This window comes from Castanea sativa, chromosome 12, assembly GCF_040712315.1.
Source record: "Castanea sativa cultivar Marrone di Chiusa Pesio chromosome 12, ASM4071231v1".
NCBI lineage: Eukaryota > Viridiplantae > Streptophyta > Magnoliopsida > Fagales > Fagaceae > Castanea > Castanea sativa.
In genome coordinates this window covers 31,869,101-31,880,369 of record NC_134024.1, presented here as the reverse complement: position 1 = coordinate 31,880,369, position 11,269 = coordinate 31,869,101, and the positions used below count along the sequence as shown (strand labels likewise).

At 33.7% G+C, this 11,269-nt stretch overlaps 2 protein-coding genes across 6 annotated transcripts; one reads left to right on the top strand and one right to left on the bottom strand.

Moving 5' to 3' along the window:
- LOC142618439 (uncharacterized) lies at window positions 1-4,404 on the top strand. 3 transcript variants are annotated; one of them, XM_075791378.1, is made up of 7 exons: window positions 1-237; window positions 352-496; window positions 1,180-1,281; window positions 1,427-1,551; window positions 2,321-2,607; window positions 2,683-2,776; window positions 3,942-4,404. In XM_075791378.1, the coding sequence occupies exons 1-7, from the start codon at window positions 121-123 to the stop codon at window positions 4,377-4,379; spliced, it is 1,308 nt and encodes a 435-aa protein (XP_075647493.1). In that variant the 5' UTR covers window positions 1-120; the 3' UTR covers window positions 4,380-4,404. The 3 variants fall into 3 exon arrangements, with proteins under 3 accessions (XP_075647493.1, XP_075647496.1, XP_075647494.1); XM_075791381.1 differs by lacking the exon at window positions 3,942-4,404 and adding an exon at window positions 3,441-3,578; XM_075791379.1 differs by lacking the exon at window positions 2,683-2,776.
- Window positions 4,405-5,971: 1,567 nt separating this feature from the next.
- On the bottom strand, window positions 5,972-8,988 carry LOC142619680 (uncharacterized). 3 transcript variants are annotated; one of them, XM_075792890.1, is made up of 4 exons: window positions 8,442-8,660; window positions 7,779-7,841; window positions 7,436-7,520; window positions 5,972-6,322 (listed from the first exon to the last, which is right to left on the bottom strand). In XM_075792890.1, exons 3-4 carry the CDS (start codon window positions 7,477-7,479, stop codon window positions 6,088-6,090), a joined length of 279 nt encoding a protein of 92 aa, XP_075649005.1. In that variant the 5' UTR covers window positions 7,480-7,520; window positions 7,779-7,841; window positions 8,442-8,660; the 3' UTR covers window positions 5,972-6,087. The 3 variants fall into 3 exon arrangements, with proteins under 3 accessions (XP_075649005.1, XP_075649004.1, XP_075649006.1); XM_075792889.1 differs by lacking the exon at window positions 7,779-7,841 and having other exon boundaries at window positions 8,442-8,988; XM_075792891.1 differs by lacking the exon at window positions 7,779-7,841 and having other exon boundaries at window positions 8,447-8,660.
- Window positions 8,989-11,269: the final 2,281 nt, after the last annotated feature.

The window sequence follows — 11,269 nt, the reverse complement described above, 5'->3', positions numbered from 1 at the left end:
AAATTCAAGGTGCCAAAAGGGTGGAAAGTCTCTCACTCTCTCTAGTCTGATAGTCTCTACTCTTCTCTCTGACCTAAACCTAATATTAATAAGCAAGTAGGTGGGAACAGAGAGAGAGAGATGACGTCAGCAATAGGATGGTACGGACCCCTCATCGATCTCTCCGAAGCCTCTCTCCACGTGGGCGATTTCGTTCAGCTCCTCGTTTTCGTTCACCGATCAACTCCTACTGTTCAGGTCAAATGTTACTGTGTGTCTGTCTGTCGAATGTAATAAATATTATTCATTTTTGTTTGTTTGTTTGATAATTGATAGTTTATTAACTGAATTTTGGTATTGCAATTAACGCAGTACAAGTTATCAAAAGGCGGAGGAGGAGATCAGGTAATAAGGACAGAAATTCAAGTGGGTGACAACACACGACCATTTTTTCCTGTCTCCCTATGGCACAAGCAAATGCAATTATCTACACCTGGTGATGTCATTTTGTTACAAAGTCAGTTCTCTACTCTAATTTGCTTTTTAAGATTGCAACATTTGTTTCATTACTCATAAAAAAAAAAAAAAAATTATATCCAAATTAGTTTCTAACGTGCCCCAATTTAATTTTTCCAAACCAAGAGGAAGACCGCTTCATCATGCACAATATCACATTTTTCTTTTCTTTTTGGTTGGGTAGAAATTCTGGCTTCATTTTCTTTACAACTTTTTCAGGCTCAAAGACCATAAAAGCTTGATGTTCTTAAGAGCTTAATAGATTCTACATTGCCATTTTCTCCAAAGGGCTGCGCTGCACTGAAATATCTAATTCTATTTTACATTATCTCTAGGATATAATTACTCTCATTGGATTCTTGTACTTCAGAATGCATTCTGTTGAACGTGTTATTTCGGTTTTAAAATTTGGTTTGATTTCTGACATAATCTACTGTTAGAGTTCTGTTAAATAATATTAGAAGAAGTCTGGTGCCACAACAAAAGACACAACTTGTGCCACAACTTGCCCGTGTGGCGAGTTGTGGTTGGTGGAGGGTGATGGTGGGTTCATGTGAGGACACCCCTCCACCAACTACAACGCCCCATATGGGCGAGTTGTAGCATAAGTTGTGCCTTTTGTTGTGACACTAGAACTGCTCATAATATTAAGTTTTCCTTTTTAACGTCTCTTTTTGAACTCAGATGTAAAGATTGCAAAATTTGGAGATTTTGTTGAGGCCAGAACTGTCCAATGCTCATCGTTGCAACGTTTAATCCACCCTCATGGATCACTTTTGTCAAAGGGTATAGTACTACTACGATATGCTATTCTTCTACTTAAATTTCAACTGATTTTAGATCTTTACAGCTAGGAATCAGCATGTAATTAGTATGAAGTTTATTGAGATTAAAAGAAAGACATGTAAAATATTATGTTTATATTTTGTAGGCATTGATGATTTAATAGCAAATTGCCGAGTTGGGACAACAACAAAGGAAAAGCTTAGGAAAGTAGTAGAATGGTTACAGCGGTCTGGATCCACTCTTTGCAATCTTAACTTGTACAGTGATCAAGTATGCTCTTTACCCTTTTATGTTTACCTCTAATTTCAAATTTGATATAATCTATTAATGTGGCTAATAATAGGAATCCGTTGCTTATGAAGCATGGATGCAATTTTCTTTTAAATGAACCATTTTGTGGAAAATGTTATCTTCTTCTTTTTTGGTGGTTATGAACGTGTGTTGAGTTGTGTCCAAGTCATTTTATTGCATGCATATAAATTTGGCCATCGTTGCTACTTTGTTTTTTTTGTAAATGCTTCTTCACTTTGTGGTTCTGTTGTCTATTCTCGGCTTCTTTTGTAGTCCCACTGGTCACTCTAATTCGCATAAAATGAACAGTGAGTAAAGTCACATGTTCTTCCTTTGGCTTCTTGATTTCATGTTTACTCTGTGGTATATATTATGCATCTTATGATATCATATTATGAACCCATTTCGGTTTTCTAGGTAACCACAGATTCCTGCATGAAGATACATTCTTACCCTGATAAAATATCTCACAGTTTGTGTTAGGCTCAAAACTGTGTGGGATATCAGTAGCATTTCTGCAATTGACAGATACTACTTTCATTTGGAGGATTATACTACCATATATGATATGCTTATGCTTATAAAGCTTTGATGCCCCTAAGTGTTCTCGTTGCTTTTCTATTGCATGTGACCCTGGGTGATAAATGGATTGTTTGTTTGCATTGGTTTTTCAATATTCAATCATATCTGCATCTTCAGTTTTTGTCTGGCCTTCATGTTAGGAAATTACTGATAGCAACTTGTGCAGAAAAAGGGGCATTTTTTAAGAAACTGGAAAGTGCGGGAAGAGACGAAATCTAGGGACTGTTATTCCCTTTCTGAAGTATCTCGTCTATCCAACTCCTGCGAGGCAGTTTTCCATGCATCGGTTGGTGAAATTTTTCTGCCATTTACTCAGCAACCTCTGGGTGATTCCAAGAAGGAAAAGATGTTTATCAGCAGGAGATTATATAAAACAGGAGATACTAGTTTAGTAGAGGATCTCATTTGCACAGGCTGCCAGCTTTGTGGTTCCCCTTTGGATTTGGAGTACAGGTATAGAACATTATATTTCATGCTTTGTTGCAGTGGCAATCAATAACATTGAATGTCTTTTGCCTTTCATTGTAGCAAGTCCATGTTTGAACAAAATTCAATTCCACTATATTGCTCAGAAAGTTCAAACCGCCTTCATGAAGTGAGCTTGATATATAGGCCCCTTATGGTATGGTTTTGTTCTTGTACTGTTTTGATTTACCTATTATTTTCCTCATTAAAACAATAAAGTTCCACACCTTTTTTCCTTGATGGAAAGCCATGTGTTCACTGAGGTTACCCGTGATTATTCCTTGGTCTGACTCAATTCTCCAATGTATCTTTAGAGTATATGGTCATTTTCACATGACCAACATCATTTGGCAGTAATTCACATGCTTAAATACAAATGATGAAAAACTCGGAGAAAAGGCAAAACACTGAAATGATGAAAAGGAAAGTACTAATTATTTTGGATTCATTCAGTAGAGCTAGACAAGGACTAATTGATGTTAATAAATTATCTATTGGAGAACTGCAGAATACAAAGCCAACAAAAGTATGAGCATGTATTTCTCATATGGATACCTAATTCTTGAAATATAAGGTGTTCATAACCAAGCAGAAAAGGATGGGATCAGCCATCAATTAGTATAGAAGACAAGTGATTTTTTAACCTAAAAGCTTCTAAGAAATGTTTAAAAAAAAATGGACTTGCACCATTTCTATGAATATAAACAATGGACAGACTAATTTGTTATTACTGATAGGATGAAGATTGCCTGATAAACTAGTGTGCAGGCAGAATTTCTGGTTTGATGCCCAATCCTAATGTTACGTTTTGGCCTTTTCAGAGTACTTGAAACCAATAAACTCAAACTCAAATGGCATTTTCACCAGGTGGGTGTGAAATTACCCCCCCAAAAAACCCATGGAATACAGTGTATGAAATCTCAACAATCTGGTGACTTAGAAAGCCAAAGCTTTCATGGAGATGGACCTTAATGGTGGGTTATATCTTATTAGAAAAGCTCAGCAATGGCTAATCAATTATTCACCAAAGGATTTGATAGGGGGACCTTTTATGTGGTTGCGGATTCCTTTTATTTGTAAATTAAATTGTCCTCCTGTCACTGTTTCAGAAAGGAAATCATTGCAGAGGCTGGATAAAATATGTATCTCATTAACAAAAACTGAACGAACATCCAAATGAACTTACAATAATTTTATTTTAGATTCTTATTCATTATCAACATTAATCATCTTGCGATTGGTAACTACTTTAGATTCTGTTAGTTTTTGCATGTTCTTATATGTTTTCAACGTGTTAAGCTAATCTTTGCATTCAACTGCAGTTGTATGTATGGGATGAATCAGAATACTTGCCCTTACTTGTCAGGAACAAGGCTGCAGAAATCTTGTTTGGAAACATTAGGGCTGAAAGGGTCTACTTATGCTATAGAGAGGAAAAGCACGATTGGCAGCCTGTTCCAAAAGATGTTCACAAGGACAGGCATTTTTGCACTAGAGTCTCAAATCACCCCAAAGCTGCTGCTGGATTTCCAGGTTCTTTTTCATCAGATCCAGAGATGAGTCTCAAAGGGAAGGGAAAACAAAGTTGTGACAAAAAGATGAACCTGTATTTCATTTGGTTATTTTTTCTAAAATTGTTGCTACAACAAGGAAAGAACAGTCCTTTGAAGTTTGGAGTCACTGTAAATGCCGGCTTAGATAGGGACAATGGGAGGTTTCAAATGGTTTCCATGTCAATGCCATGCTTCAGAGCAAAATGATCCAAAGCACATTTCATTCCTGGAATCTGTGGAATATATGTTACAGTATCTTCTTATATGGATAACCATTCAAAAAAAAAATCCATTTTATAACATACACATGCGAGTCATGCGACAGACCAGTTTAATTACCTAGGCAAATTAAATATATGAACACAGGAAAGTACTTGGAGACGTTTAGCCAATGCTCTCTTTAAGCGAGTAAAAATCATTGTGAAATATAAGATGTTCAACTTGGCAACTGAGCATTTCAATTACCTCCTCTTCCAAATTAAAATATGATCACAGGGCAGTACTTGGAGATCTTTAGTCAATGTATACAGCTCACTTTAAGCAAATTATAGTTATCATGAAATGTAAGACGGACAACTTTACGTTTATTTGTAACTAAAAATAACTTGCAAATCCTGTTAGGGTCAAATTTTGCTATGTATTAACTTATTTTTTGACAAAATGCATTTTACTTGTAATTAGGTAGATATAAGTTGAGTTTAATGTATCAAGAAGTATGTTGTTTAGAAACATCAAGTGGTATCATTAAAAACATGAAGATTGATCCAAGAAACAAGTGAAAAAAAAGTCGTTTTATGAAGTCTTGACACAAGCTCGACAATAGCTGCTATCGAGAATTAATGGAAAAGCTTGACACAAACTCAATCTATCGAAAACTACGAATTCAAAATTCTCAAATCTGAATTTTGGCCCATGATGATTTGAATAATTAGGGTTTCTCTCTCTATCACCCTAGTCATATATAAGACTTATTTTAAAAGTCATCAAGTACAAAAACAGAGACTTAAAACTCATATACTATGTGTGAAGTTACTGTGTTTGTACGTCTTAGGGTTTTGTAATCAAATGCTTATTGATCTTCATCGTTTATGAAGTGAAGAACTTGCAACTGACAACAATTAATGAAGTTGCTAAAATTAGTCATGTATTAGGATTCATACAAAGGAATTAGTCACAGATTAAAAATTTGTGCTCAGTAAAAAAGTCTACTACAAGATCAAGTTCAATTGGATATTGAAGCAAAAGTTCAACTAGAAGTTGGTAATAGTAAGATTCCTCATACTTATAACCGCTTGATTATTGGTTATTGGATTCTTGGAGTGATGGCATTAAACTCACCCGATGAAATTTGTCTTGCAAGAAGTTTTCCCATTTATCAACAAATTACAGAATTATTTATTTTCTAATGCATATTAATTATTTAGTTATTTATTGGTGTCTCCACGATTTGTATGTAGTTTGACTTAATTAATTAGCTTGGATAATTGAATTAATTAATCTAAGTCAATCTCTTTTTAACCCAACAAATCCACTTATTTTTCAAGTGATTTAGAGATTTTTCACGGTGAACTAAACGTGTAGAGATCACCTGCAGAAGCATATTCTCAGCTAAACAAACGAGGCCCTCATCCAGTCTCCAAATAAATCAACATAAAGTGCCTAAAAAACTAAAGTATTATTAGCTGAATAGTTTTGCAGCTGATTAGTTGGAGTTCACCGTTAACAGCTCTGATTAGCTGGTGTTTACCGCCAACAACTCTAGAGTGATATTTAATGCAATGAACAAGTAAACGTAGAAATCATAGGAAAAGAAAATTTTATTCACTTATCAAAGAAAAATTCATCTTTTACAGCCAAGCAAGTTGAAACAAACTGAAAGCTTCCAAACATGAGGCATCTGACTATAAGCTTGACATCAAGAATCTACTCCAGTCTCAGCAAGAGAAGCATCAGCTGCAAAATTTTGAGCTTCTAACAGCTGCATCTGGCGTTCCGCATGTTCTCTTTCGCAGGCAGTGATTCCCATGATAATATCAAGCATCGTACCAGTTGTGCCAAAGAACACAAGGGGTGCTAGAGATTTCCGTTTTATACCCACTGGAATTGCTAGCAAAGCCCCTGCTACTGAAAATACCCATGTGCCCAACGCGCTGCGAACATTTGACATTCAGTAACACTCATCACATTTTTATTTATAACAACACTCAATATAAAAATAGAAAAGGGACATTTATCTACCATGTCAAACAAACACTTGAGATATGACCCCATAAAATGAAAACAATATAACGGTTTTTTGCTTCTCATTTCATAATTAAAGGATAGCAAGGGTTGGGAAATAAACATTTTGATAGAATTTCTATTTTTTCTTCCCTTAAAGTAATAGTTGGATGAAACTAGCAAAGCAATCGAAATGAGAAGCACAAAGCTACCTTCAGAAAATTATTATGCCAATTGGCCATTTAAAGTTAGGAAGGTAGGACTAGGAGGTGAGGATGAAAGAGGTTCAAGATATCAAACTTTTAATCACTTGTTATCAGTATCACCACATACAATTCAATAAGTTGTGAATCATCCACAAAATTAGTGATATATTACCAAAAAAAGAATAAAGAAAAGAAATACTTTATTGACGGTATTTTATGTAAGTAACATACTTGATTTCTTGGGTTTCACAAGTGCAATCTATGTTCAAGATATGCACAGATTAAATGATCTGAACGACAGGCAGATAGAAATGGTTGACAATGGTAATCAAATAAACATAAACGGATTCATTATAATATACATGTTTAAATGTTCATCAAGGATTTAAAAATTTACTCACTAAATGAGCAAAAACCTGCTTAAGAATCATTGTTTAATTAAAGACTTGGGAAAAATTATGACATACCACCATATGTCAGAGCAGAACTGTTAAAAAAAAAAAAAAATCTCTGCTTTACCCCAAAATTGCCATTACCTAAAACTGTAATCACCACATGGATCCACTACAGGAATCTACAAATAAGCATCAAAATGTTTTACCGTTTTTGGGTTCTAACAAAACATTATTTATTTATAAATCTAAAAAAAAAAAAAAAATTGGGGGTTGAGTAACTCACAAACACACCCATTTCACTGTACTCTTGGTTCAACACAATAACATAGCAAGAAACTTAAAAACAATATATATATATATATATATATATATATATATATATATATATATATATATATATATATATATATATATATATATATATATATAGACACACACTGACTTGGAGACTGAGCAGTCCTCAAGATGCTTCTCTTGGCCTGACATTTCTCACTCTCAGCTCCTTCTACTTATAAGTCCACTTCAACCTGTTTCATTCTTTCATGTAATTAAGATCAACCATGAAAATGGATAGCATATGTAAACTTGTGTGTGTGTTTGTTTTGATTGTGAATTATGACAATTTGAAGTGAATGTAGAAAAGTAAAGATAATGTTATTTGTGAAAGTTTTTAAGCAACAACCAAAACCCTAAAAATCTATCAACGCCCAAGAATTTTAAACAGTCATTAAAAAATAAAAACTTAAGCATTGAGGATGTAAAGTAAAGAAACGTTTGAAGCTCACCTGATCAAAAACCCGGGTCGGGAAGAAGAAGAAGCCAGTTACTAGTTTCTCTGGGATTTTTTTCTATAATTTATTAAGAATCAAGTAATGCAGCTTACTCAGGACAGATTTGCAATCCCAAAAGAAAATTACTATAATTTTAATACTATTCCAAAAGTTTTGAGATTTGATTAACCTTAAAACTAACTGTGTTAACACACATAAACAACTAGGATTACAACCCATAACCTAATATAACAATCATCACAACACAAGTCAAAAAATTCAGTCATATAACTCATATAGGCAATTTATCAAACACTTGGAAAGCAGAAGACACATGCTCACATCACTTGCACAAATTTATAGTTAACACCACAAACACAACCACATATGTCAAAGACATTTCAAAATGCAAGAAAACCCTCTTTAAAAAATTAACCCCAATCTCCCATATAAATCAAAAACCCAAATAATTTCTCAAGAAACCCAACTCACATCACATGGTTGCCAAACAATAAATCCATATCACCCAATTAAATTTAAAACCTCAAATCAGGTCTTAAATGTCCCAACAAACACAGCAAAACAACCCCTAAAACAAAACCTGCACAACAAAGAGCAATCTTAACAATATAGGACAAAAACCCAAAGATATTAGAAGGTGGGTCATGGAGATTTTACCTTACATTCATGTTGAGAGAAGTCAAACCATGGAGAAGAGTTTGATGACCGAAAATTTAGAAGCTAACCGAGAGACCAAGAGGGAGGAGAGATTCCGGAGAGAGAGGTACAGGGATGTGTGTGTGTTTGTGTTTGAGTGTGAAAGAAGAGGGGCAGCCGGTCAAGAGGGAGAGAGATATGTTTGAGGTTGTGTGGTTGAGAATGAATGGGTAGATTGGGGTGTCACGTGTGGATCTATAAATCTGACCTTTTTTTTTTTTTTTTTTTTTTTTGGGTAAAGGTTGGAGTGTTACATTCTTCCTCCTTAAAAGAATTTTGTACCTGAAATTAAACCCATAATATTTCAAATTATAACCATGCTTAAAACCTAGAGTACAGATGGGATCAACATAATAATCCTTGAAAAAATAGGTTTTGCTTCCAACTAGTTTCAAGCACCAATGAATGATAAAACCTTGAGGCCAAGAACTCGAGTTAAGAGTTTAAAACCAAACCAATCGCATGAAATTTTCTCATTCACAAGGTTTCAATTTTGAAACTGGATTCAAAGTTGTCTTTTCTAAATACAATTCACATACATCCCACCAAACTTAAATACTTTTCAAAGTGGTAAGAAAATACTAATAGTTAAAAATGAAGACTTGAATTTATAAATATAAAATCAGTCATAGGACAAAAGTACATTCATAGTAAACAAAAGGTTCGCCCGATGGACTTTAAAATGGATTTCAAAATCCATCCTAAGCATACAAGTATTCTTTGATAACAAACCAAGGCTACAATTATCAAACATGAAAACAACTTTAAGGAAAGCATGTCCAACTTACAACAACAAAAGTTGTGAATTATATCACATACGCAAATCTTAGGTAGACAAATCTTTTTATGTGTGAGATAGGAAATTCAAATAATAATACTCTAAGGCCAACCGTGCCCTAATGATTAGTTTCGCTGTGAGTTCTGAGCTGAAATCTTTGTTATTGTTGCGTGGTGTATCTGGAATAGGCGGAATGCCTTGCACTTTGGTCGAAATGCCCAACTTGTAGATCACATATGCAGCAGCGCAAGCAACCTTCTACAAGAGTTTTTGGAAGCCCAGGTTGATGAGTTGGTCCCTCCTCGCCCTCAGACCTTGCAACAGTGACGCCCTTCAGCACCCAACATTTACGAGGTTAACTTTGATGCGGTGGTATTCCGGTCTTCAAACTTGGCGGGGATAGGTGTGATAGTGCGTAACAATTGTGGTGCAGCTATTGGAGCGCTCTCCATGCCCACCTCTCTTGGCCGGTCTGTGGCAGAGTTGGAAGCTTTGGCTTGTCAACGGGCTGTCCAGTTTGCTTTAAAGATTGGTCTTTCTTGTGTGGTTATTGAAGGAGGTTCAGCCGTAGTCATTGATGCTCTTCTAAATGGGACGGGCAAGCTCACTAGCTACGGGAACATTCTAGATGATATTCATGTTCAAGCCTCTGCTTTTCAGTGTATTGCTTTTAATTATGTTAGCTGTGTGTGTAATTCTATTGCTGATGCATTAGCAAAGAAAGCTAGTTCTAGCGTGGGGCTTTAGGTATGGTTGGAAGACCTACCTGCTGACATTGCTCCCTTGTTTTTCATGATGTTCATTGATTCAATGTTTGAATAAATTACTAGGCCAATGATCTGATTTCAAAAAAAAGAAAAGAAAAAAAAGAGGCAGACCCACGGTCTAATCATTATCTATGGTCGGGTAGTCAATTTTTTTTTTAATTAACCTATACTCTATATATATATATATATATATATATATATATATATATATATATATATATATATATATATATATATTATATATAAGAAGATTCTTCCTTTTTAACTAGATTTTTATGTAGTTTAAAAATATTCCCATTAATAAATGATAACTTCATTTATAAACATGGTCATAAATATCATATAACAAATTTCGTTTTGAATTCAAAAAAAGAATTCCTAAAATTTAGAATTTTTTTCCTTCACATTCAAAAAAGAAATTATAGTTACTGCTTTTCTCTAAAATTTATCATTTTTATTTGTTTAAAAAATAAAATATATATATATTTTTAAATTATAATATATGCAAATTATTAACCTTTACTCAAAAAAATAGAAGAGGCTCTGAGCACGCGCGTGCTCAGAGGCAAGTGCTATATAATAAAGTTATCAACTCAATTAAATCATGAATTTGAGTAGGGCTAAGCTTATAAAATTTGAGTAATCTTCTAATTGTATTCTTATTATTTTTAATAAAATATATAAAAATTAGAACTTTTTCTTTTCAATTTTTCCTAAATATTAATTCTTACAAATGATATATATATATATATATATATTTTTTTTTTAAAAAAAAAGAAAAAAAAGAATATATGATATATACAACTGCATCTATTGATGTGTGTTTTTATTTATTTATTTTTTAAAGTTTAATTACATTAATTTTTTTAAGAAGTTATATTACTATTTTATACTTTTTTTTAAAGAGTTTTAATGTATGATGTTCGCTCCTGATGATAGATTTTTATCATTAGACCAAGACATCAATTGGTTTTTAGTATAGGCGAAAATTGAATCTCAGATCTCTTATTCAATCATCAAAGAGCTAATTGGAATCCACAACTTCCTTATACTTATTTGCATGTAAAATATCATGACCATATAAGAGATTAATAATAGGGTAAACTACATAGTTAGTCCTTATCCTTTACACCATATATCAATTTGGTCCCTACCGTTATCCTGATGGATGGAAAAATTTTGATATGTCAAACAGTGTAATAAAAAATAATTTTTCATGTCATATCAACTGCCAATGGTATTGC

Excerpts from the sequence above, each read along its gene's own strand:
- LOC142618439 (XM_075791378.1), top strand. The coding sequence starts at position 121 with ATGACGTCAGCAATAGGATGGTACGGACCCCTCATCGATCTCTCCGAA. Across the intron at positions 497-1,179 it reads TGATGTCATTTTGTTACAAA|ATGTAAAGATTGCAAAATTT; the intron begins GTCAGTTCTCTA and ends TTTTGAACTCAG. Across the intron at positions 1,552-2,320 it reads TTAACTTGTACAGTGATCAA|AAAAAGGGGCATTTTTTAAG; the intron begins GTATGCTCTTTA and ends CAACTTGTGCAG.
- LOC142619680 (XM_075792889.1), bottom strand. The coding sequence starts at position 7,479 with ATGTCAGGCCAAGAGAAGCATCTTGAGGACTGCTCAGTCTCCAA. Across the intron at positions 6,323-7,435 it reads GAGGACTGCTCAGTCTCCAA|CGCGTTGGGCACATGGGTAT; the intron begins GTCAGTGTGTGT and ends AAATGTTCGCAG.